Source organism: Eriocheir sinensis, chromosome 54, assembly GCF_024679095.1.
Source record: "Eriocheir sinensis breed Jianghai 21 chromosome 54, ASM2467909v1, whole genome shotgun sequence".
NCBI classification, from domain to species: Eukaryota; Metazoa; Arthropoda; class Malacostraca; order Decapoda; family Varunidae; genus Eriocheir; species Eriocheir sinensis.
The window spans coordinates 3,194,916-3,220,449 of record NC_066562.1 but is presented as its reverse complement, the minus strand read 5'-3'; the positions used below and the strand labels follow the sequence as shown (position 1 = coordinate 3,220,449).

Genomic DNA, 25,534 nt, shown 5'->3' with positions numbered 1-25,534 from the left:
TCAGTCCCCATCCAGTAGGTTACAAATAGTGACGAAATCCCACCCTCTGTTTGACGAGGTCAGAGATGCTGTAGCGAGGTTGATGGGTGGAAAGGCGGGTGCTGTTTGTTACACCAGTGCGGAGTTGCTCAAAGCTCTGGAAGTGATCGAGGCCATGATCCGTGGGTTGCATACGGTCTTGACTGCCGTATGACAATCTGGCACCATTCCTCCTGGCTGGAAGGTGGAGCCGGACGTTCCTATCTGGATAGGAAAGGGGACCGTCAGGACTGCAACCATATAGGCGTTGTAAGGGAGGGGGAAGCAGACGGGGCAATTGGCCCTCCAGTTTTCGGAAACAGGTGAAATTCTGGCAAAACTTTTCTCAAATTAGGGCAGACATGTGGGCCAATGTCTGCAGGAATTTCCAAATAACCTCCACTAGTATAGAACCTGTCAAAATACGAGCCAAAGGTATCTTGCCCCCCCTGAAAAAAAAAATGGAGCTCCTACGCCTATGTCTGCAACAACAACTACTGATGTGGTAACGCTAATGAGAACTCCTTTGAAAAGCTTTTTGAGGGGAAATATTTGGAATGAACGCCAATAAGTGACCCGTGTAATAGCTGACGTGTCCCTCTTCATTACGGGGTCACGTAGTAGTGATTTCACGCCAATGCTCCTCTGTCTGTAATTACTCATGTAAATATAGTTTCAAATACAATGAGTTTCTTTATATTAACTTGAGAGCAAGGATGCAATAGACAGAGTATATTGATGTATAGCACTTCGCTGGTTTGTGAGCTGGAATTAACACGTGCCAGCTGTCAAGATGTCCGGCCTGTTGGTACGTGTGCTGCTGCCGTTTTCCCCTTCTAGCGTGTGTCGGGGGCTGGCTAGGCTGGGGAATGCTGTGGAACCGCGGCCCTAGAGCCTCGGCAGGTCAAATTGTTACTGGGTGTTGTCAGCAGGGCGGGGAGTAGGTCCTGTCGAGGCTCCGGGACTTCTGCAGGAGGTCTGAGTGCACCGGAGGGCAGGGGGCAGCTGGGGAAAAGGAGTGGAATAGCAGGTTGGAGGAGGAAGTCTGAGGAATAAGCACCGTGTTAGGAGTATATGGATGTAAGGAGGAAGCAGTGAAGTTAATACCTTTCACAAAAACTTTCTTGGCTTGTCGGGAAAAAAGATCTGTGCAATGAAAGTGAAGTGAAAAGAAAAGTGGGTAAATCTTAGGAATAGCGGCTCCTGGTGGGTGCGCATTTAGGGCACAATGTGGTGGTAATTACAACATTTCTAGCACATACGACGGGGTTTTGACAAGCAGACAGGTGTGTTTATGTCACAAGGGGTGTATTTTTCCACGCTGGCCTCACAATTTCTTCTAAGTTGATGGGCGATGAGACTGCGATCTCCGGGGTGAAGAAAGGGAAAAGCCCATGCGGAAAAATACACCCCTTGTAACATAAACACGCCTGTCCGCTTGTCAAAACCCCGTCGTACATGCTGGAAATGCTGTAATTACCACCGCACAGTGCCCTAAATGTGCACCCGCTAGGAGCCGCTATTCTTAAGAGATACCGAAGTGTGATAGTGGAAACTAACATAAGGACTCACTTATTCACTAAATCCTATAATGTTACAAATATCAGCATCAAGGACAACTTTTGGTGCTGACACCATCATTATAATATTGACGGCCCTGTGGAGCGCTGTGGGGCCTGAAACCTCATCAGTGGTAACGGTAACGTCAATGCAGGCGCGAGTCAATGGTGCTATAAGACATGCCTTCGAAGGGTTCATTAAGCTCACTATTACGCCATGGTTTGTGTGAGTGGCTCTCTCTATTACCCCGTGGCTCCTTCAGCTCTATTACCCCGTGGCTCCTTCAGCTCTATTACCTAGTGGCTCCTTCAGTTCAATCACCCATTGGCACTTACTCACAGTTACTCACAGAAGATTCCCTGGAAGAGGCCGTAGTGGGCCTGTGGCTCCAGTCTGGCAGCCATAACAACTGTTTGTTGGCTGTGTGTGGTGATTTGTGCCTTATAGTTAAATTTTTGATCCTGGCCTTTCCAAAATTTGTCCAGCCTGGATTCAAATGTTTCCACTGAGTCACCACTCACCACCCACTCTGGCAAATTGTTCCAGTTGTTCACTACACTGTTGGGAAACAAATACTGTCGGAGGTCCAGCCTAGCCCTCGTCTTTTAAATTTTCTTGGTATTCCCCCGTGTAGTGTTGTCAGTCCTCAACTCAAAGATTCCCTCAGTGCAGTCACTGTCGTATTTACCGGTGACAATCTTAAAGGTCTCAATTTAGTCTCCTTGGGATTTCCTGTATGCCAGTGTGGGCAGATCCAGCCTCCTCAGTCTCTCCTCATAGGGCAGGTCTCTCAGGCAAGGCACCAGCTTTGTCGCTCTCTTCTGGACATTCTTTATGTACAGCCTCTATATCCTTAACAAGGTGGTGACACCACACCTGGTTAGCGTACTCAAGGTGTGGCCTCACCAAGGCTGTAAATAAAGGCTTAAATACTGCTGGGTCCAGGTGTACAAATATTCTTCTTATAAGTCCCACTATCTTGTTGCCCTCATTTTTTTTTCTTTTTCTGCAAGATGGTCTGAGAATGTCAGCTTGTCATCAGTGACCACACCAATGTCCTTTTCCTTCCTGGTCTTCTCTATCCCTTCATGAATATGGTATCCCGTATCATCAGCCAGGGTTCTACTGATTCTCATGTGCCTGCTCTTTTCTGGATTACGGTTCCATTACTCCGTGGCTTGATCAGCTCTATTACCTTGTTGCCAATATTAGTCAGAAGTTCTGAGTAGTTTGTTTCGGAAACACTGTCTTATTAATTCCTGGGTTAAATATGAAGCTTTTTCATATAAGAGACATTTTTTTTACTGGAAAGCAGCAACGAATGCACTAGAATGAATTTATCACAGAACCACAAGCCTGTACAACCACAGACAGCAGAATAGCCCCAAGCATCCTGCAGCTCACCACAGCTAAGATGTTTACTCTCATTCCAACGTGGGAATGGCTTTGTCCCCATCACCCCTCCCCACTAGGGTCACACACACACAAATACAATCTTAAATAACTGTTACTACACCTTTCAACTCCTCCCATCACCACCCATAGGAACCCACACTCTACATCATCAAGGGTATTGCCATCCTGGACAACGATGGCAACAGACTCCTGGCCAAGTACTACGACCCATCAGTCTTCCCTGGCGTCAAGGAGGAAAAGAAGTTTGAGAAAGACCTGTTCCAGAAGACTCATCGAGCCAACGCCGAGGTGATCATGCTGGATCGACTCACCTGTGTGTACCGATCCAACGTGGACCTCTTCTTCTATGTCATGGGGATGTCACATGAAAATGAGGTAGGTGCATCTTTGTGTGTGTGTGAGTGTAAGAGAGACTTTGTGTGCGAGATTTATTTATTTATTTAATTTTTTTTTTGGTGTGTGTGTGTGTGTAGTTTTATCATAGGCTACTTTGTTTTTACAATATTTAGTCCAGGGTCCTTTCCTACTTTTGTTTTCTTTATCACCTCTTTCTCTGAGGTGTAGCAGTTCGTATTCCAGCTATGAATCTGGCAGTCTGTGTTTGATCCGGGGCTGGGACAGTTAGCACCCTGTTCCCCCAGCTGTGCATCCTTTCTTTTGGGCTGCTTGATATATGGGTATATACCTGGAAAAACCTGGGGAAGGTAAACTTTGGTAACACATTTGTCACGCTTGCTCTGTGTCCTAGGGTTCTTACCCACCACTGGTTCAAAGCTTATGAGACAGATGCCCATTCTCCTTTAGTCTGTTAACACCCCACTCCCCAACTATACCCTCAGTCTCCAAAAATAATGTAAGTAAATTGCAGCAGCATTTTCAGCCAGTCTCCCTCAATTATCCAGCTCTAACAGCATAAGTAGTATTTCTGTATGACTGTCCCATTATTCCCCTGCAGCTCATCTTAGTGTCGGTGCTGAGCTGCCTCTATGATGCTGTGTCTGCTATTCTACGTAAGAATGTTGAGAAGCGGACGCTGCTCGACAACCTTGACCTTATCATGCTGGCCATGGATGAGATCTGTGATGGAGGGTGAGTAATCTGCAGTTGTTAATGGACATTTTAAAAAAAATTCTAAGACTTTTATATTTGGATGTTGCTATCAGAGATTTTCCTTCTTTAGGAAAGTAAATATTTGACATTTTCTCTGAGATTTTTATCTGGTATAGTTGTACACCTTTGCAAGGATCTGACAGATGGCTAAGTCTCAGTTGTTGTTTAGTTGTTACATCTCTGATTATCGGAGAGTTGATAGTTGAAAGACCAGCTGTTAGGCAGCTTGTTCGAGTTTAGGAATACATGCAAGACAAGAACACATGGTTATCCTGCATGAAAAGTAAATGGACAGGGAGAATTAGAGCACTTCCTTTCTTGGTTTTACTCTTTAGGGGAATTTTCTAATGGATTCTGACATCAGAGTTTATTTGTGTTTTTGATATTTGTATTTTTTCATTATTATCTTGACATACATTTATATTGTCATTGTAATGTGATGTGTTTACTGATTTGCCATTCTCTCCTCCCCTTTGTGTGTGTGTATGTGTGTCTGCATGCTTGCGCATGTGTGCAGCATCCCCCTAGAGACTGACCCTCAGGTGGTGAGTCAACGAGTCGCTCTCAGGAGTGAGGAGTCGCCCTTCAATGATCAGACTGTGACTCAGGTGGGTTGTGTGTCTGTGTGTGTGTGTGGATTTATTTACCTAGTTGTAGTATACAGGATTTGTGCTAAGCTCGTGTTGGCCTGGCTCATTTTTCGCTATAAAGTCATGACACTCTATACAGTAAATTTGTGTACTATCCTGTAGGCACAAGTGTCTTCACTGATCCATAAGGGAAAGTGTTTTTTTCATCTTTATCAAAACTCATAAAATTTCTAATGGCATAGTGATGTTATTACATTTCATCAGTCATTATATATTCATATCTACTGTTTCCTTTGTCACACATTTGTATACCAAGATTGGTAAGTTCAATTTTTTTTATTTCGTTTGAATTGGTTACCAGTCATGTGTCAGTCTCTTCTACCATTTCAATTCTCTTTAAAGTTACTTAAACATCAGGCCAGGCTTCACACTACAGCGACATTCTAGTATTTCTCAGATTATATAATAATCTTGTGTGATACATCTCGGTAATTTTGCAATAGCCACTCATGTTAACAGTTTGCATAGTCCATATTTTGCATATACTTTATCAGCTTGTGCTAGTTGGCTGCTGCTGATTATCACTTCCAAGTCTGTTCTTTTTTATGCTACTTGTAGCTCTGTGCTCCTTCATCTAAACCATTTAAATACTGGTATCTTTTCATTTGCCTAACTTAATTGTGTCTTTCCCTTCTTGAATTCTGTCACTTCATTTAGGCTATATAACTAAGATCTCTTAGATTTCTAAACTAATTTGATTGTCCATGATTTTCCTTCATATTTTACCATGAGCAGCAATCAGTTTAGTAGTTAGCTTGTGTGTGTGTGTGTGTGTGTGTGTGTGTGTGTGTGTGTCAGTTAGTATGTATGTATGTGTGTAAAAAACACATTTTCTGGCATATAAGGTTGTTTTCAAAATTATATCAGAAAACTACTGCAGGTTAGGTCATAGTTAAGGGTTGTTAACAGGTGGTAGTTGCAGTGCTGTAGTGCCCAATGAAAATGAAGTGCAAAGATCTCCCATACAGAACTGCCACTCAAATTACTCTAGAGATTACATAGGTAGCAAGTAGAAAATTCAGGCATGGAAGGGGGGTACAGACACAAGCAAACCAGCAGTCGCTTTTACACCATAATTATAGGTATAACAGGTCAAGCACGCCCTACTGTGCAGTGCACCTTCTGCAAACAGGCAGCCAGTGCCAGCCACTAACTTCACGTTTAAGAAATATTAAAAACTTAAAGAAAAATTAACATGGAATGGTAATTAATATCTTGTATCCTGCCTAGAACATTGTTGGAGATTTGGATTTTTTTTTACTTTGTTAAAAGAGTGTCTGCCAGAGTTTGGTGTGCTTCATATGTTCATGTGCCTAATGTGCCAGAAAATGTTATGCCTTTCTTTTTGTCACTTTCTGTGTCTGTCTCAGCTACTATATGTTTATCACAGTCTCTCTCTCTCTCTCTCTCTCTCTCTCTCTCTCTCTCTCTCTCTCACACACACACACACACACACACACACCAAGGTGAATTACACACACACAATTAAAGCTCTGCCCTGTCAGGTGGAGGTTCGAGCCCCACTGAGGCTGAGATATTTCCGTTTGCAAGGAACAGTTACTGTTTCCCCTTAACCCTCAAAGTGCAGGCTTATTTTGCGTGCCTGTTCTCCCACGTGGGCATATTCAGGCAAAAACATACCTCACTCCAACCTTTCATACCTTTGCTTCTACTTAACTCGCATAACTGAATGAAGTACCATTGTAAAGTACATACCCTTAACTGTTTATTGACGTTAAGTTGAAGACTATATGATCTTTGGTAGAGCGCGTACGGAATATTAAATTAGGATCACTGAGAGCACATTTTTATAGAGTTTTCCACCCCAAGTGGACTTCCCTTCTATGATTTAGTAATAAGAAGCATAACTTTTATACAGTTTATGTGAACCACACCCCAAAATAACTTAACTTCTAGGCCTTCTTGATGCCCTTGATGGGTATTGAGGTCAAAGGGCCCCCATCTTATGGATGAAATTCACTGGAAGGTGAGAAGAGCCCAGGCACCAGCTGTCGACTATTGTCGACACCCGCGCTTTAAGGGTTAAGCAAGGGGGACGAGATGTGTGGTGTATATCTTGACAGTACCCAGAGATTAACTATAATGAGCCTTGCTCTAATCAGAAGGGCACTTGCTGGCAGTGACAAGTCCAGCTTGTGTGTAAATAACACACATACACACACACACACACACACACATCACTCTTTGCCCTTGAATTCACTAATACATTTTCATTATCTTCACATTCCACCTGTTTACCGTCGTATGCTGTGGCGTGAGCAAGTGTGTCTCTGTTCTCCCCAGGATGAGAGAGTGACGATCTTAATATGGTGAGGCAGTTCAGTGTCCTGGTTCATAATGGGGAACACTGCATAATCTTTCATCTTCTCTAATGATGGCAATATACTACACATGTTTCTCCTCCTCCTGTTAACTAATCATGATAGCTATAGTAGTAATAATAATAATCCTAATGTTAATAATAATCACTAATGGCATTGGTTGTCTTTTAGGTTGTGACATCATTATTCAATTAGTGAGTTCTGTTCATAATTATGCATTTGTGTGATGCAATTTACAGACTTTGATTTGATGAGACGTGACTTTATTCTTTATCTTGACTGAGTCCTTCTTTCTGCTGTCATATGTCCATACAGCTTTTTTGTGTGGGAGAGGGAGTGAGAAAGAGAGAGAATGAGAGTGAGAGAGCGAGCAAGAGAGAGAGTGAGAGAGCATACATTAATAGTGGTGGTTTGTCATCACCAGCAAGTGAAGCAGAAGCTGGAAAACACTACAGGAGCGGTAAGTTGTGGTGGTGAGTGTGTGGTGGGGCCTGTCTTTCTCTCTCTCTCTCTCTCTCTCCCTTTATCCAGTGGCATATCCATTAATGAGTACTGGGGACCCATACTCCTCGCTAAAGTTTAGACATTCTCCCCTACCTGAAATGTTTGTTTGCTGCATATGGAGGTGTACTGCTCCTAAATTTGTGGATAACCAGAACTTGTAATATTCATCCATCCCCTAGAAAATTATTTGGTCCCATCCTGGTCCATTTTGTGAGACCCTGGTTATGACACTGTGTCTTAACGCTATTACTCTGTATCTGGGGTCACTGTTACTAATGCCTTGGTCCTCCCCACTGACTCTATGCAGGGGAATTGCAAGTACTTTCTGGTTGTTCTATTTTACACTTTCTATTCTTCACTTCTCCCTCTTGATCTCTCACTCTACACATGTTCTGGTCAGTGTAGTGCCTCTCCTAAAAGATTAATAATTTCCTATCTTCCTGAGCACTGATATACACTTGTTTCTCTGTATTTTGAAGACCCACCTATGCACTGATTAACCTCCACGAGTGTGTGTGTGTGTGTGTGTGTGTGTATGTTTGTGTGTGAGTGAGCCTGTGTGTGTGTGTGTGTGTGTGTGTTGTTACATGGCACTCTGTTCAGCACCACATGGGATCAGTAGTGTCATGAGATTGTGCTGGGTGTGTGAAGGGTCAGGGTGGCACTGTTTGAAGTGTGTGTGTGGTGTGTGTGTGGCTCACTCTACTGGGCTTGGGCTCCGTGGACACAATGATGCTTCCAGCTCATTATATCCACATTTAATCAAACACTTTCATGTACTGAGTGGTTGCATCATATATCTGCTTCCTAGGCACTTATCTAGAATGCCTATATGGGATCTAGCCACACATGTATTGAGTAATTTCTTCATGTCTCTTTTTCATTCTCTATCTTCATTAGTCATGCATATAATGGATTGGCTAATTACTTAAATTATCAACTTTGGACTGATTAAAAAAGTAAGCTTTATAAGTTTGCTTGCTTTGTACATGACTTTTATACCCAAACCTCTTGAAGACACTAATTACATTCAGCATCTTTTCTTTATTGAATTACACCATACATAGGAGACAGTCACATACAGTAACCTGACTGAAAGCTAATTACCACTTTATAACACACTTAACATACTTATATTTGCTGTTGCTAATTGCTTTGGGAGTTTTCTTATAAGTTCTTTTGTTACTGGAAAGATTTTCATTACACACTAACATGAAAGTTATGACATTCTAACATCACACTATTGCAATTATTAATTTGAGTTAGCATAACTCCATCTTGCCTTATAATGTAAAAAATATTACAAGCATAACTTATCACCACCACCACCATCATAGTAGATCATCATGGCTCCATTTCCAGAGTAGGCAACCTGTTAAGAGCTTTTGACCACTTTAGAATTTGTCCTGTTCAAAATTAAGCGAGGGAGTCCCAGTATTCAACTGCAACATTATGTATTGTCATACTGTGTCCCTTTTAGTTCCTCAGTAGGATAAAAAACAAAGCATTTTTAATCTGAATAATAATAATAATAATCGTGATTATCATCATCAGTTACCACAAAGGCAGGTTGAGAAGCCAACAGACCTTGTGATCCTTTTGACAGCTGTGTCCCTTTTGGTTGGTTTCTGCAGTGGAAACTAGACCTGAAATCTTATCCGTATGGCTCAAGGATTACAGTGGAAAGCAAAACTCATGTAATGATAAAATGTAGTAATAGTAATAGTTGTCATCAGTAGTTAAAATGATAAAGCAAGTCATAAACATTTCACAGGCATCCTCTAATGATGTTCCTCTGAAACTGATGGATAAGTGATCGATTGTATATTAATGGCATTACAACAAAGATTCATGGCCTAACCACTCAAAAAGGAAGAAGGAGGGATTAAAGAAGAGACAGTTACATACTGGAATAGAGATGATAGGGGAAGAAAATGGACATAAACTGAATTCTTAAAAGTCTCAGACTTAGAAAAGAACTTAATAGGAATTCATCTTTCTCATTTGAGTGTAGCGGTATTATCTGACAATGGGTGGAATCTGAGATTCTGGCTAGCAAAATCCTCTGAAAAACATATCGACAAGCCAGACTGCAGACAGAGTGTAGTATGCGTAGAAGACACTACTATGCAGCATAGTGATCATGTGTTTGCACCACCTCAGTGCAGTCTAATAATCATATGGTTGCACCACTACTGGCCAGCGCAGTGATCATGTCATTGTATCACCAGCCACGGACAGATTGTTTAACTGATGATGAGGGACTGTGTGTAGAGTTTTTGTATGAAAAGTTCAAGATTGTAGAGGTGATCAAATGTATGTTGATCGATTATATTGCGATGGTTGCCAGTAGTTATAAGAGATAAAACACATCAATCTGAAATGAACTGACTGCCTCATTAACTACATAATAACTCCATTTTATCTAGTGTTCATCCATCAATCATCAAATTCATGTTTATATTATTGGAAAAAAAAGGGCATTGAAACCATTGTCACACAACATTGCAGTTAATTGAGTCATAGTTTCATCACCAGGTTGTGGTGTCATGGTACAGCATGCTGTGTATAAACTACATTTTCATATATATATTATAAAAAAAAAATAAAAAAAAACATTTATAGATATTTATTGATTACAAATAATGTTGTCAAAGTAAATGTCTTTTCAGCATATGTATTCAGTTCTTAAAAAACTTTGTTTATTTACATAAGTTGCAAAAAAGTTTTAAATTTATATTTGAGAAGCTTTTTTGATCACATCTGTTTGGTATTAGGTCACATTGGGTTATCTCTGTCCACAGGTCTTACAGTCAGCCCGAGAGCAGCTTAAGTGGTCGCTGTTGAAGTGATTGCGACCATAACTACTCCCAAGCCCCTACACAACACAGGCACCTGCACCCTCTACACACACACACACACACTCTCACAAAGTCTTGGTGCCATGCAGGATGGATGCCTCTGGTACCTACAGAAAATAATATTTATAGACCTTTAATCATTCACAATTGATATTTGTTCACACACATTTCCTGTAGTTATGAAGTTTTGTTTCTGATAGTTTAATACATTCCTAGTTTTTTTTTATACTGGGACAAGAAATGTTTGTTAGGAAGATGAAGTTACACTATTCATTTGAGTGTCTTCAGACATTTGCACTCCAAGAATGTTGTTCCCTGTTGGAGAAGTATTGGCTTTGTATGTTTAGCATTAATATATTTGAAGGAACCACAGGATCAAAGCAAAAGTATTTTCATGGAAACATGTAATGGCCTCCATAATATTCCATTACCCAAGAGGTTTCAGTACTGTAAATAAGTAATATCCTTGCCTGGTTGTCAATATTGTTTTCTCCCCTCATAGCAAGCCACACTAACACCTTTGAGTAAGTGCCAGAAGGATATTTGTCTAGAATTTATGAATGAAAGGGAAACACAGTACTGCAGAAGTCAATGATGTTATTACTGATGAACGTCTATATATTTATATCTATCTATCTATCTATCTATCTATATATATATATATATATATATATATATATATATATATATATATATATATATAGATAGATAGATAGATAGATAGATAGATAGATATAGATATAGATAGATACAATGGAAAAGACACTTCTAAATTAAGCCTGAGAAGAGTATTAATAAGTACTAATAGTTACATAAATGCCAGCATCTGAAGAGCCATACATGACTACAGCTGGTACTGGACATCTTTAGGAATACTGTTTTGTCATCTCACCTATAAATAAAACATTTTTGTATACTCACTCCTCCTTTACCATAAGGACTCTGAAAAGGGTAAAGACAAACACAGGTTTGCAAAAAAAGAGTTTATGCTACACCACTACAACAGGTAATTTTCTTTTAGTGTGTGTGTGAGGCAACCTGGAGACCTGTACACACAGCCACAACACACCTGTACACACACACACACACACACACACACACACACATTCACATTTTATACAAACTTATGCAGGTCCTTTTCTTATTCCCAAGGCAAGTGCTGTTTAAAAAATTTCAAACACAGTCATGCCATTGATTCAACTTATTATAACAATAATAATAACAACAATCGGGCATGTTGAGAAACAATATTTAATTGCCAAACAAGGTAAACATTTAAACTATCTCTTTTCAATATATGCCAAAAGAGGCTCCACTTGACCCAACATACCAAACAAGTTCAAACATTTGACATAATTTATATGAATCCTGTGTTTTAACCTAAATATGCTACACACTCAGGTAGAAAACAAAATACCGTTAATTCATGCTGCTTAAAAAATCATTTTGTACTCTGCCAGATTTTATGAACCAGTTAACACTACACCCATAATAAGAATCCCTTCTTTTCATGTTCATCCAAATCTTGATGAAATTATGCCTAAACTTTCAATCAGTAAGAAAAAATATAGCAGGAGTCTTGTTACTTGAGGCAAACATGATTATATATTTCTCAAATATATAATTAAATTGTCACAAAACTAGTAAATGGTAAATTTTGATGCAGACGGATGATCGTAAATTTGATTTTATCTTAAAAGTCAACTTTTGCACGTTTGGAATATGAAAAAATCTCCATAACCCATGTTAGAATATATTAGTTTATTTCACTTATGTCATTTGCTATAACGAAGGTTGACCACAAGGCAACACTTACACTAAGCACCTCCCTGGCTACTTCTGCAGGCCAAACTCTGGTGTCACCCTGACTCTGGACTGTGGGTCTCCTGCTGCCCTGAACAAGTTACACAGCACAGGTAAGGACAAAACCATGGCTGGGGAAAAGGTGGGAAAGGCCAAACACTTTACTGGGAACACATGCTAAGAATTAGGTATGTGACAACTTATTAATCAAGTACAGGCAAAACTATGAGGTTGTAGGGAGGTATTTTTTTAAGATAAACACTATCCCATACCAAATTAATCTCTGAACAAAGTGAGGTGAGCCAACAAAATAAAATAACTTCCCAGCAAGAAGTACCAATGGCCTAATGTTCTGTAATTCAGACAACTGAGACTATGGCGGCAAAAGGCTTGTGGTAAAATGATATTTCTCCGTTGTTTTAGTTTCACATCCATACAATTTTGTTTGTAATTTGATTTTTCCACCTACTGCCATATGGAAGCTGTATGAAACCATTGTTCTTTGTACAATAAGGTATCCTGTATAAACTTCCATCCTTTAGCATATCAACATATTTTGGTATGTGTTCTATATGTAGTGAATGGTGTCAAATGCTGATTTCAGGTGTGAATGATTTCATTAGCTAGCAGCATTATAGTCAGTGAGAGATGGTGAATGCCAGTTGTGAATATAAGATCATTGTGCCAACCTCAAACTAAGTATCGAGCAGATGCCACCTTTGAAAGAGTAACTTTGAGGCCTTGACATGATCATAGCCAGAGCTGATTTTGTATGGGCAAATCTGTTGTAAAAGATGTGACAACAAAAATTTCTGTACCTGATCCCTTGGCTCGCCTACACTTGACACAAGGAACAACAAATACAAACTGAACCATGGAGTTAAAAATACATAAAACTGTCTTGAAATAATGTAAAACTAATAAATAATATTAAAGTAAAATATGAATAATAAGTGAAAAAAATAGGAAGTGTATGGAATAATTAATCACTATCAATCCATTCTCCTGTGCAACTCCAAGATGTTTTGGTTGTTACTGAACCAAATGCAGACCAAAACAGAAACAAGCTTTTACATCCCATGACTTCTGCAAAGCTGGTTTTAACTGTTTCTTACACAGTCACATACAGTAAAAGTCCAATAATCTGGCGTCCAGTACTTCGGAAATCCTGATGGTTTGGGATTTTAAGCTGAGGATCATTTTTATCATTTTCGGATAACAGCAAGAAAAATTGTGGAAAAAAAGAAAATACTGAAAAATGGACACCAGTGATGCACCGAACTATCCAATTCCGCACCCACGTGGACGCTCCAATCAGTAAAAGAAAACAAAAACACAGACACAAGCGATGAAAATGTCAAAATGAACAGACATGAGGAAGGGTGTATGCATCATGACCACGCATGGCCTGTCTCGTACTTTGATTTCTCTACAAGCACTGCTGACCTCACTGCCACCACCTCGCCCTCACATTGTTGCAAATGTCATTGTAAGGCATAATGTACAGTCTATATCAAATATATGTACATGTGTATATATGTATGTGTGCCTTCTTGGTGTCCTGGGTCAAGGGCGTGGCTGTGCAGTGCCTGGCTTGGGAGCCAGCGGTGTCGTCTGAATCCTCCCAGGTGTTGAGGTCCAGTGGCTGTGTCTGTACGTTTTTGGTGTCTTTGGAACATTCTGAGCTCCCCTCCTGGTTATCCGAAAAATCTGCTGATCCGGAAGATACAAGACGCCCTGCATTCTGGATTAAAGGACTTTTACTGTACACTCGACCCCTGACTTCCTGGATACCAGATTTCCCAGACAAAATCTGGGGTCTGGCTTTTGTCAAACGTGCCCGGTAAAGTTCGGGAACCGAAACAGAATCAAAGTAAAAATTCTGTGGTTTGGCTAAGCCAGGTGGTTACCAGACATATGCCTGGCCAAGTGTGGGTATTGACACAAAAGTCTGGCCATACAGCAGATGGCGATTGTGGTGGCAGTGATGGTAATGTTGCCGCCACATTGGGTTTACTAATTCACTAAGTTTCATATTCTCGTGCAGTTATTGAATTCGTATAATTTTATTCGTTATTAGTACTTTACCCTCTCTAAGTTATCTGTGTCTTCAACGAAATGTCCACAACGGGTTCACTAAGGTGCTGCTTCTTTTTCTTCTTGTGGCATATATTCTTGTCTGTTTACCATCATCAGCTGAGCAGCTGATTGTAGTTATGACCCAGTTTTATTACTTGTTTAATTTTTTATTACCTGATTTTTATAGAAAGAAGCTTATTATTAAATAATTTGCATTGTATTATAAGCTTAAGCACCTGAAATTGAAAGAGAAAATGGTGGACATTGTTACCAGCTTTGTTGACATGTACTGCAAGCCTTCAAGTAATTTGTTTTATTTAATCTCTCAGATGTGCTGGACAAAGTATGGTAATGGTGCGAGGCAGGTACTGAATACTGGTGACTGCCAGACCGAGTACTGTAAACATCTTTGAAGGGACTTTTGTTGTTCCTGAACAGGTGCTCCCCCTAGCCCAGGAGATTGAGGGTCGAGTGTATATAGTCAAGATACTGACACACACACATACACACACATACACACACACACACACACAGTAATTTATAAAGGAAAAAGTAAACCAAGTGGGACACAAATATTGCATCTCATTGGCATAAAACCCTAAACCATCCCATCGTCCCCTCCCTCCCTTACCCTATAAGGATATCACCCATGCTCCCACACCTCCTAGGCCATCAGGGATTAGCTCGTGTAGATGACAAACTGCTGGTCGTCAGGTGAGGGCATCTCCACTTGGACGTATTGCTGAGTGGAGTTATAGTCTGTCTCGTACTGTGGGGTGGTGCTAGCCGCCGCACGCATGTTGTTCCTAGGGGTGGAGATGAATGGAGGTTAGTGACAGACACAGCATGTTTATGTCTGCACATGCTCCCACACAAACATATTGGGAGGAGTGGGATGCATGAGAAGAAAGTAAAGATTCATGCAGCAGTATACTACTGAAAATAGCAATGAAGAGACACGACATGAAGATGAAGACACTCAAGAAAGTCTATTGCTGGACAAAGAACCAGATATACCATATTTCCCACCATATAAGATACTTAAAAAAAAATAATAAATAAAAAAAAAAAAATCAGCCTACATCTTCTACCCCGATGGTTAGGTTTTGGTAAGCCTAGGGGTTATTGTTACTGGTATGAGACCAAAACACCACCGTTTGACACAGTAGTTCATAAATGTCCTCAGAATGAAATATATGTTTATAAATTATCAGATAATGATTACAAACGAAAATAATGCTAAAATATAAAATTAAAAGAATCTATTAGATTGTTGTCTTAATGGTGTGGATGCAAGATAGCCTTAAATACCAACAGAGGAAAGCACACTTTTGCAGGAGTGAGGAAGTATTTTGAAGTAGAGTGAGAGGAACTCAGAAAAAAGTAGACACAAGAGAGGTGGGAAATCTTTTAAACTTTTATAACGAAGGCATGGTTAAACATGCCAAAAATAGGCAGGAAAAAGAACTGGAAAAATAATTGGTTCAACATGTGACAGCAAAAAAAGGAAAGATGCCACCTGGGTAGAATGGGAAAACAGAGGTAATAACAGAACAAAAGGAATTTTACAAAAGAACTAGGAATGAATATGTAAAAATCTGCAGAAAATAAATTTTAGAGTTGATAAGTGTTAGGAGGAACCAAAATTTCTAAAGGTTTGTCAATGGCAAATGAAAACACATAAGGAAGGAATCAACAGAGTCAACAGAGTAGAAGGAAAGGAAGTGGAATACAGTAATACCTTGGTTTATGAGTGCCCTACTTTATGAGTGTTTTGATTTATGAAAAAAAAAAAATAAAAAAAATAAATGCCTTGCTTTACGAGTGGTAGCATCCTGTTTGTACAAGTCGAAGACGCAAGGGTTGGACAGGGCTCCGCAAGATGAGAGCGCTCATAGCAGAAAACAATGTACATGGATATAAGGTCTCGGTCCATGTTGTACACTCACAGAGGTAGCACCCTCACGCTCATGTCTGCTTGTGTTTGTGCTCTTGTGTGTGATCTTTGTGTTTTCAGCACTACAGTTTTGGCTTCTGAGTTTTATGGTTTGCAAGCAAAATTCCAGATTTTATGTAAGCAATACTGTGAAAGGAACAGTTATGCAAGTCTTTCTGATGATACCAAGATCTTGTGGATAGTAGAAGCCAAGGATTGTACAATGCTGCAAGAAGATCTGATCAGGATTTACAAATGGAGCCAGAATACAATAAAAAATGAAAATTATGTAAAATTTGCAAAAGTAAGAACCTGGGAGTGTTGGTCCATGATAATTAGTTGCCTGAAAAAAATCATCAACAAAACTGTCAGAAAGATTCATAAGCTCTTGATAGGCATGGCACTTCACTACATGGACGAAGAGATGGTGAAGAAATTATAGCGTTTTTTATTACAGCCCAATCCGAATATGCAGGAACAGTTTGGTCCTCACATAAAAAGAAACATAAATAAGATGGAGAATACAAAAAGCAGCAACCAAGATGGTCCTCAGCCTGACAGATTTAATGTACAAGAAGAGACTGGAAAAGTTGGGGCTGCCATTCTTGAAAGAGATGTGACATGATTGCCTATCAGGGCTATTTAGTTTGTTTGACAGTGCTTGATAAAAGCTGAACTATTTCAAGAAATTACACAAGAATTTTTGTTTTCCATGATAAAACTTTAATAGAGCAAAATCACCAAAACTATTAGTTATACTATGCAAAACTTTAATGGGGTGCAATTTTGTTAAATTTACAATAATGGATGTTACATGCACATTTTCCAACAAAAAAATTTGTATTAACAACATTTGTATTGTATACCTAGTGGTGCTTTATGAGCATAATAGAAAGAAACATACTGAAGCATTTTACATTATAATATTGACTCAATTCACCCCATATAAAACCCGTCTCACTTCTCCGTACTCAACACTAACAGTCATCATCAAGAAGGCACAGCAAAGAGTAGATGAAAAGACGAGAATATTCAGCTTTTCAGGCAGAGCAATAGTTCAGAGGAATATATTACCAGAATTAGTGTGGCAAAAATACTCGGTATTAAAAAAACATAGGATAATACTTTTAAAAGACAAAACACAATGAGCTGAACTCAATCTTGTATAAATACAATTTGGTAACAACATATAAATACATACTATCATTATTAGTGACCTCTAAGTTTCATGCAAAGGCGTGGAGAACATTAAACAAACCAAGTGACTTCTGATGCCTGTCATAAATAGTCGAGATGCAACCCTGTCCTAAACCCTAACCCACTGATGTTTAAGACATGCACTAGAATATGGACATGCTTTTGATTCCCATGTTTCAGGAATTAAAACACACACACACACAGCTCAATAGTGCAGTGAATAGCATGCTCGTGTAACAACCATAAAGTCTCAAGTTCAAGCAGCATGGAGACGGATGGGCAGTCCCTTTAACCCTTAAACTGCGGAGGACTAAATGCCGGATATTTTTCCTTCGTGAGTTAATATTAACATCATAATAAAAAGTGAAAATACAAATCTAATAGTATGTATGTCATCAAGGAGAAAAATGTAATTTGATGTATTACAGCAGTTCAGAGTGGTACATGAATAATTAGAGTAAATAATAGGCCCTAAAAATTCGTGCGCTTTCCAAAGTGCGGGAAAAATGTGACATGTTGGGTAGAATGGGGTGGAAGTGGTGGGCATCTGCCCGCACAGCTTCTCTCTCTCTCTCTCTCTCTGCATTTGTTTGTTTTTCCTCTCAATGTGTTCTCTCTCTCTCTCTCTCTCTCTCTCTCTCTCTCTCTCTCTCTCTCTCTCTCTCTCTCTCTCTCTCTCTTTGTGTCTGTGTATACATGCATTGAGAGAGAGAGAGAGAGAGGCCTAACTTATCACCCCCCCTCCTCCCTGTGTGTGTGTGTGTGTGTGTGTGTGTGTGTGTGTGTTGAATGGTGTGTGTGTGTGTGTGTGTGTGTGTGTGTGTGTTGCATGATAATAACCACAGACATCTCGATCTTGTTCATTTTGCGCGTGATCGTGTCCGACTCCAGTCATTATCCTGGTCTTACACGTATAGGACACACACACACACACGGAGTGTTTGGATGAGTGAAGGAATGGAGGGAAAGAGGGTGGGATGGAGTGTGTGAGTGTGTGTGTGTTCCCACTTACAGGCCTATCGTATCTTCCTGCCAGCTCGCCTTTCTTCTCTCTCTCTCTCTCTCTCTCTCAATCAGGTAATGAACTATAATGATGTAAAAAAAATCTGATTTACACCATGGACCAAGACAACTGGGGCTTTCCGCACACACACACACACACACCTGTGTGCAAAGAGGCTTACTGTTACGTATTATATCCAAGTTATAATTCAAAATTTGTAATCTAGTCTGCCTTGACAAACTCCATTTTCTCTTCCACTACCACATTTTCTATTATGTTATGGTAGATTACTACCCGGCGGGTCAGGAGAGTTTCCAGGCGCCGCCTACATTTCCACAAACACTCGAATAAGGGCCTTATCATAGAATTTCAGGCTCTAGTGAAGGTATGACTAAGTTGCCAGCGATCACAAGAACACATTTGAAAGGAAGCGCACCAGGAAAATTCAAAACATACGGTGCGAAAATTCATGATTATATAAGCGATCACAGCGTCACGGGATCGGAGAGGCTTGATTATATAAGCGATTGCAGCGGTTTAAGGGCTAATCTCTTCCCCTTCTCCACAGAGCAATGAATGGGTACTGGAGGTCAGTCAACAAGTCAGGTTTGTGTGACCCGTGGCTCTGGCTATACCCAAAGACCCATCACCTGAGGTCCAACCTCATTCGTAAGGGTACAGTACTAGTTAGGGATTATGAGTCCAGTGTATGATCAGACCATAGCAAATGAAACACACATGCACACACACACTCACTTGGCCTTGGCATGTGTCAGTATGTGTGACTTGAGGTTCGTGCTCTGTGCAAACTTCTTGTTACACCCGTCGAATGGACACACATATGGCCGGTCACCCGTGTGGATACGCACATGTGTACGCAGGTTGAAGTCCAGAGAGAACCGTTTACCACACCCCTCAAATGTACACTGTAAATGGAGGAAAACAAGTTACAATGCCTCTATAAGCCAAGGGTAGTGAATTGGACTTATCTTGATGTCCCTAAAACCTTTGATCACTATGATGACAATTTTATGAACCAATGATTAAGAGTAAGGATATGGCAAGAAAAATATGCATATGTGTTCTAATGACTGTTTTCTGTTTTAACTTGTCAGGCAGTTGTTTAGTCACATATGTTTATAATAACAATCCTCAAAAATTTCAATACAAAACTTTGACATATCATTCCATCACAAAACATGTCATATTTCATATTACATGCATATTTTACACTTCATATTCCTTATAAAAAATTTCCGCCAAACTCCTGAGGCCTGAAGGTGTTGTGTTCCTCCCTGCTCCTCACCTGGAAGGGTTTCTCCCCGGTGTGCACCAGCTGGTGGCGCTTGAGCTTGGAGGACTCCACGAATGCCTTGCCACACTCCGCGCACACGTGTACACGTGGGCCGTGTGTGTGTAGGTGCTTCCTCATCGCGGAGTTGTCTCGGAACATTTTGTTACAGCCCTGAGTGGAAAATTATTTATTAATTATGTGGGATAATATACATAAATCAACCTTTTTAAACACTGAAGCAAACTACCACATTTTTTGGTATATAATACATATTAAAAAAAGAGGGGACCAAAAATCTCCTACCTCCCATACAATGAAGGCCAATATTCTTTTTGGCCTACCTAGGCATGTCATACCTTTTACATCAAGATTGATGAGGTACAAATGTGCATTCTGCCTATTCTGCAAGCTTTCCTAACATGAAAATGGCAGGATACAAATTGAATAGAGCCAAGAAGACACAAGCTTAATAAATTAGTTGCCTGTATACTACAACACCTTTATAAACACACCTTGTGTGGGCAGGCTATAGTGCGCGCTATGTCATCACTGCTGGCTTTCTTTGGCTTGATCTTTGCGAATTCAGCCAGCTGTTTGGGGTCCGAGAGGTCAACTCCCGGAATGCCGGCCAATTTCTTGTTGGAGCCAGCCATGTACTCCGTGTAGTCCGGGTCGGGCTCGGGGTTACTCAGCTCATCTGAACATAAGAACATGAGAACATAAGGAGACTGCAAGAGGCCGAATGGCCTACACAGGGCAGCTCCAGATTCCCTCCCACTACCACCTGTCATCCTCGTCCATGTAGCTATCAAGTCTACTCTTAAAACAAGCTATCATCCCTGTACTCACTATGCAGTTGCTGAGTCTATTCCATTCCCCCACCACCCTATTACTAAACCAATGCCTGCCTATTTTCCTCCTAAATCTATACTTTTCTAATTTAAATCCATTATTGCGTGTTCTATCCTGCTGGCTGATTCTCAGTACTTTACTTACATCGTCTTTGTTGTAACTCTTGACCCATTTGAATACTTCTATCAGATCTCCCCGTACTCTTCATCTTTCTAGTGAATGTATGTTGAGATGTTTCAGCCTATCTTGATATGTGAGGTTCCTAAGCCCCTGAATCATCTAGGTCATCCTACTCTGAACTGATTCTAGCAAGTTGATGTCCATTCTGTAGTGTGGGCACCAAAACTGGACAGCATAATCTAAGTGCGGCCTAACTAATGCTAAATAGAGTCTGAGGAAGACCTCTGCACTCTTGTTGGTTACCGTCCTGTTAATAAAGCCTAATATCCTGTTAGCCCTATTCCCCACACTAATACATTGCTTCCTTAGTTTTAGGTCAGAGTTCACTAACACTCCCAAATCCCTTTCACACTCTGCTCTGTCTATCCCTGTGGAGTCTAAACTATACCCGTGTAATGGGTTGCATGTTCCTACACTTAGTACGCTACACTTGATGTTAAAATTCATCTGCCATTTCTCTGACCATGCTGACAGTTTGTTGAGATCCTCCTGCAGTGCTCTAGCATCCTCCCTTGTCCTAATAGTGCGTCCTATTTTTGTGTCATCCGCAAATTTACCTATGTCACTAGTTATCCCATTGTCTATGTCAGTGTTGTCCAAACTGGGGTCCGCGTACCCCTCGGGGTACGCAGCATAGATCAAAGGGGTACGTGAAAAGACGATGAACACACACACACACACACACACACACACACACACACACAGCAGAAACTTCCCATGTTCTATGAAGGAAAAGAGAGAGGGAGGGACGGTTGGATACCTAGGAAGGACGCGTATTGTACGTGTACGTAAATTTAATGTAATGTAATGCAAATATGATATATATAATTGACTTTAGTCAGCCATAGGGGGTTCGTAACAGTGGGAGAATGTAATAAAGGGTACAATAGGCGAAAAAGTTTGGACAGCACTGGTCTATGTCATTGATGTAGATAATAAATAAAAGCGGGCATAAAACTGAACCTTGAGGAACCCCACTGGTAACATTACCACATTCGGATTTTTTACCGTTAATGGTAACCCTCTGTTTCCTATCGCAAATCCAATCATAAACCTTCCCTCCTATTCCATGAGCCCTGACATTATTTAACAGTCTCTGGTGAGGTACCTTATCGAAGGCCTTACTAAAATCAAGATAAACTAAATCGTAACTATCATCATTGTCAGCTGCCTCGTATACTCTATTGTAAAAGGATGAAAGATTAGTAAGGCACGACATTCCTTTAATAAACCCATGCTGTGAGTCATGAATTAAATTGTCTGTTAATATGGTCCCTAATGCTATCTACTATTATTGACTCAAGCATTTTACCTATAACTGACGTCAAACTAATCAGCCTATAGTTTGGGGAAGGGGTGAGGTAGAGGAGCAGGTTAGTGATGGTGGTGGTGGTTTCCAGGGTTAGTTTTAGAGGTGCTAATAAATGTTTTGGTAGTGGTAAAAGTAGAAGTAGCATTAAAATTGGTTTTGATTATTTGAGTAAATATGTCTCAAGTCATTCTTAGAATGTAACATTTTGTTTTACAAATCACTTTCTTCTTTGCTTAATATCAAGATCACACACACACACACACACACACACACACACAAATATTAGTCTATCATCAGAAAATTCCTTCTAGAATATTTAACAGATTTGTATGCAAGAATATTTCAACAATTCATTATTGAAGATTTACAATAGCTGCCAACATGGTTAACTATGCACCTTTATCAGACATGTTTTATATATATATATATATATATATATATATATATATATATATATATATATATATATATATATATATATATATATATATATATATATATATATATATATATATATATATATATATATATATATATATATATATATATATATATATATATATATATATATATATATATATATATATATATATATATATATATATATATATATATATATATATATATATATATATATATATATATATATATATATATATATATATATATATATATATATATATATATATATATATATATATATATATATATATATATATATATATATATATATATATATATATATATATATATATATATATATATATATATATATATATATATATATATATATATATATATATATATATATATATATATATATATATATATATATATATATATATATATATAAGTACAGGGATCAATATCATAATGTGCACAACAGAGTTTATATGAAACTTGTAAGTATTCAATCTAGTATTACATAGATAAAACAATGACCTTTTATTGTTTTCATCCAACTTCCGGCCACGTAATTTGGTAGTGGCTGAGGTCAGGCCTCACGGGGGGCATGACTACAGCAGAAAAACGAGCAAACACCGACTCCACCTTCCTCCCTGCCCGCCTACACGGCAACATTATTACCAAGGTCAAGGCTGCTAATGACCGCAGCGGCAGGTGCCATTCATCCGGTACAGATTATTTTTACCCCCTGATGCTCTTGTTCATGAAATTGTTCATATTTGTGGGGTCTTTGCTCCCTCCCGCCTGAGGGGGGGCACAGGGGGAGTATCTAAAATTATCCGAATTTTAGCTCCCATCACTGCAAAAACTTGTCCTTTGTCCCACTAATGTACTTCGCCATCGAACTAAAGCTTACTAATATTAAATGAAAACTAACATCATCCTGAGGAGTTTTAGGCCGAAGCCAAAATAAAGACAAATAGAAAAAAAAAAGAGCCTGTCCCAGACAGCAAAGATGGCTGGCATAAACCAACTCCGTCAGAACTATTTAAGCGTTTATTCCCTAGCGCCGCGGCCCCCTGCCAATCAACTCAAAGCTATAAGTAAAGCAAGGCGGTGAGAAGGTTGCTAAATCCCCCTGATAACCACAAAAGGCCGACAAAGAGCGGAAACATCAAAAAATGACGGTGGGGTCTGCTTGGTAACAGGTCAGGCAGGACAACAAGGAAGCGTCTCATAGCATTACCAAGCCTCTCATGAAGCAAGGAGATCCCCCCTTCCCTTATCTCTGGGCAAGGAAGTAGCATAGGGTAGCAAAGATATTTTGGAATGGGTCATAAGGTCATATGAGCCGCCAACACGAGTGAATATCAAAAAATGTCACGAGCGGAGAGGGTGCTCTAGCTGAAAATGGCGTTCGGCAGCCATTGCTCGTCCTCCGCCATACTTCGAGGCCATATTTAACATGGCTGCGCCCAGGCCTTCATGGCGGACACCAAACAAAAACAAACACAGACTCCCGCAGAATGGAAAGCACGAGTCCACAAACACGCACAGAGAGAGAAAAGCCGAGAAAACGGACACCAAACGGAGACATATCGATCACGCTGTCACCCTGCCGTCCTAACCCATGCAAGCTCCTGTGGCACCCATGGCACTCTGACACTTGACCCTTACCTTCGTCGACCCCCGAGGACCACATGGTGACGGAGAACTCCCCCTCCAGGGTCTTAATCTGGACTTGCTTCTGCTCCCATTTCTGTCCCAGGGAGGCGGTGGTGGCCGAGGTGAAATCCTCCAGCACCTCACGTCTCCTCTTCTGACCCTTTTTCTGGCGCTTGGACGGGCCTGGGGACGACTCCACGCACACGTCATGATCCACGGGGACTGGGATCTCGTAGGGTATCTCCTGCTCGCCCACCACCTCCTCCTGGGTCTGGAAAATGATCTCCTCTCGACCGGGCTCAGGTAGCTGTTGCAGGGCGATGATGGGCTCCCCTTCATAAGTCTCGATGGCGTCCACGGGCATGTCCACTGGTATGGCCTCGATCTCCACCTCCTGGATCTCCGGCTGGACCTCCACCTCCGTCACGAAATCCGAGGACGACATGGTATAACGAGGAAAAAGAATAAGGGAGAGAGAGAGCGCTGACACCCGCCTCCTCCTCTCCCCTGCCACTGCTCTCCCTCCCTCTCTCTGGCCCCAGCGCCTTGCCAGCACTCTCATCATTTTCACTTTTTACCATAAATATAACCCCTCTGACGTAATATTACCAGTACCGATAAGTTTCATATATACGTTTATTCATATTATAGCCTTCAAACTTGTATTCTATGCGGTAAATGTGGTAGAAATAAGGTTTACATGGTATTCCGTTGGCACCTCAGGCTGGCTAGGCGCACGGCGTCAGACGGCGGTTGTCAAGCACCGCCACGCAGCTCACCTTTTTACGAATATTTACGATAGTTTACGATTTACAGGGCCACTTCAGGGAAGATATGGAATGTTTTAGTGCCTGGTGATGCTGCCTAGGTGCTTGCCCGGGCCGTGGTGCTGGGGAATGCATGCTTTTCCTTGTTGAGTCTCGTGGCTGTGTGGGGTGCAAGCATTTTTGGATAGTAAGGAAATAGTCATGCCTGCTGCTGCCTCTGCTGTGTTATGACTGGCCTACTGCTTTGCTTTAACGCCGCATGTAATGGCTATCAAACCATGCGGATGTAGGACTGGGAAAACAATGCTAGGTCTCCAATGCAATTATTATTATTGTAACTACTTGCATTATATAGCCCTCTGTATATGGACTTCAGTACATAGGACTGAAAGCAGTATTCTGTATTGATAACTACTTCTACTACTACTACTACTACTACTACTACTACTACTACTACTACTACTATACGTAGGGCCTATATACTACTACGGTGCTATCATGCAATTACTACTACTACTATTGCTGCTGCTACTACTATGATTACTCTACTACTACTACTACTACTACTACTACTACTACT

At 40.3% G+C, this 25,534-nt stretch overlaps 2 protein-coding genes across 6 annotated transcripts; one reads left to right on the top strand and one right to left on the bottom strand.

The window, feature by feature from the left end:
* Nucleotides 1–755: 755 nt before the first annotated feature.
* On the top strand, nucleotides 756–11,377 carry LOC126983545 (coatomer subunit zeta-1-like). Of its 5 annotated transcripts, none has more exons than XM_050836314.1 (6): nucleotides 756–826; nucleotides 3,124–3,369; nucleotides 3,950–4,083; nucleotides 4,622–4,712; nucleotides 7,521–7,556; nucleotides 10,405–11,377. In XM_050836314.1, exons 1-6 carry the CDS (start codon nucleotides 812–814, stop codon nucleotides 10,450–10,452), a joined length of 570 nt encoding a protein of 189 aa, XP_050692271.1. In that variant the 5' UTR covers nucleotides 756–811; the 3' UTR covers nucleotides 10,453–11,377. The 5 variants fall into 5 exon arrangements, with proteins under 5 accessions (XP_050692271.1, XP_050692270.1, XP_050692272.1 ...); XM_050836313.1 differs by lacking the exon at nucleotides 756–826 and adding an exon at nucleotides 873–917; XM_050836315.1 differs by lacking the exons at nucleotides 756–826; nucleotides 7,521–7,556 and adding exons at nucleotides 873–917; nucleotides 7,059–7,084.
* Nucleotides 11,378–11,429: 52 nt separating this feature from the next.
* LOC126983544 (transcriptional repressor protein YY1-like) lies at nucleotides 11,430–24,721 on the bottom strand. Its single transcript, XM_050836311.1, has 5 exons — nucleotides 24,200–24,721; nucleotides 20,286–20,470; nucleotides 19,786–19,944; nucleotides 19,236–19,405; nucleotides 11,430–15,149 (listed from the first exon to the last, which is right to left on the bottom strand). The coding sequence occupies exons 1-5, from the start codon at nucleotides 24,630–24,632 to the stop codon at nucleotides 15,023–15,025; spliced, it is 1,074 nt and encodes a 357-aa protein (XP_050692268.1). The 5' UTR covers nucleotides 24,633–24,721; the 3' UTR covers nucleotides 11,430–15,022.
* Nucleotides 24,722–25,534: the final 813 nt, after the last annotated feature.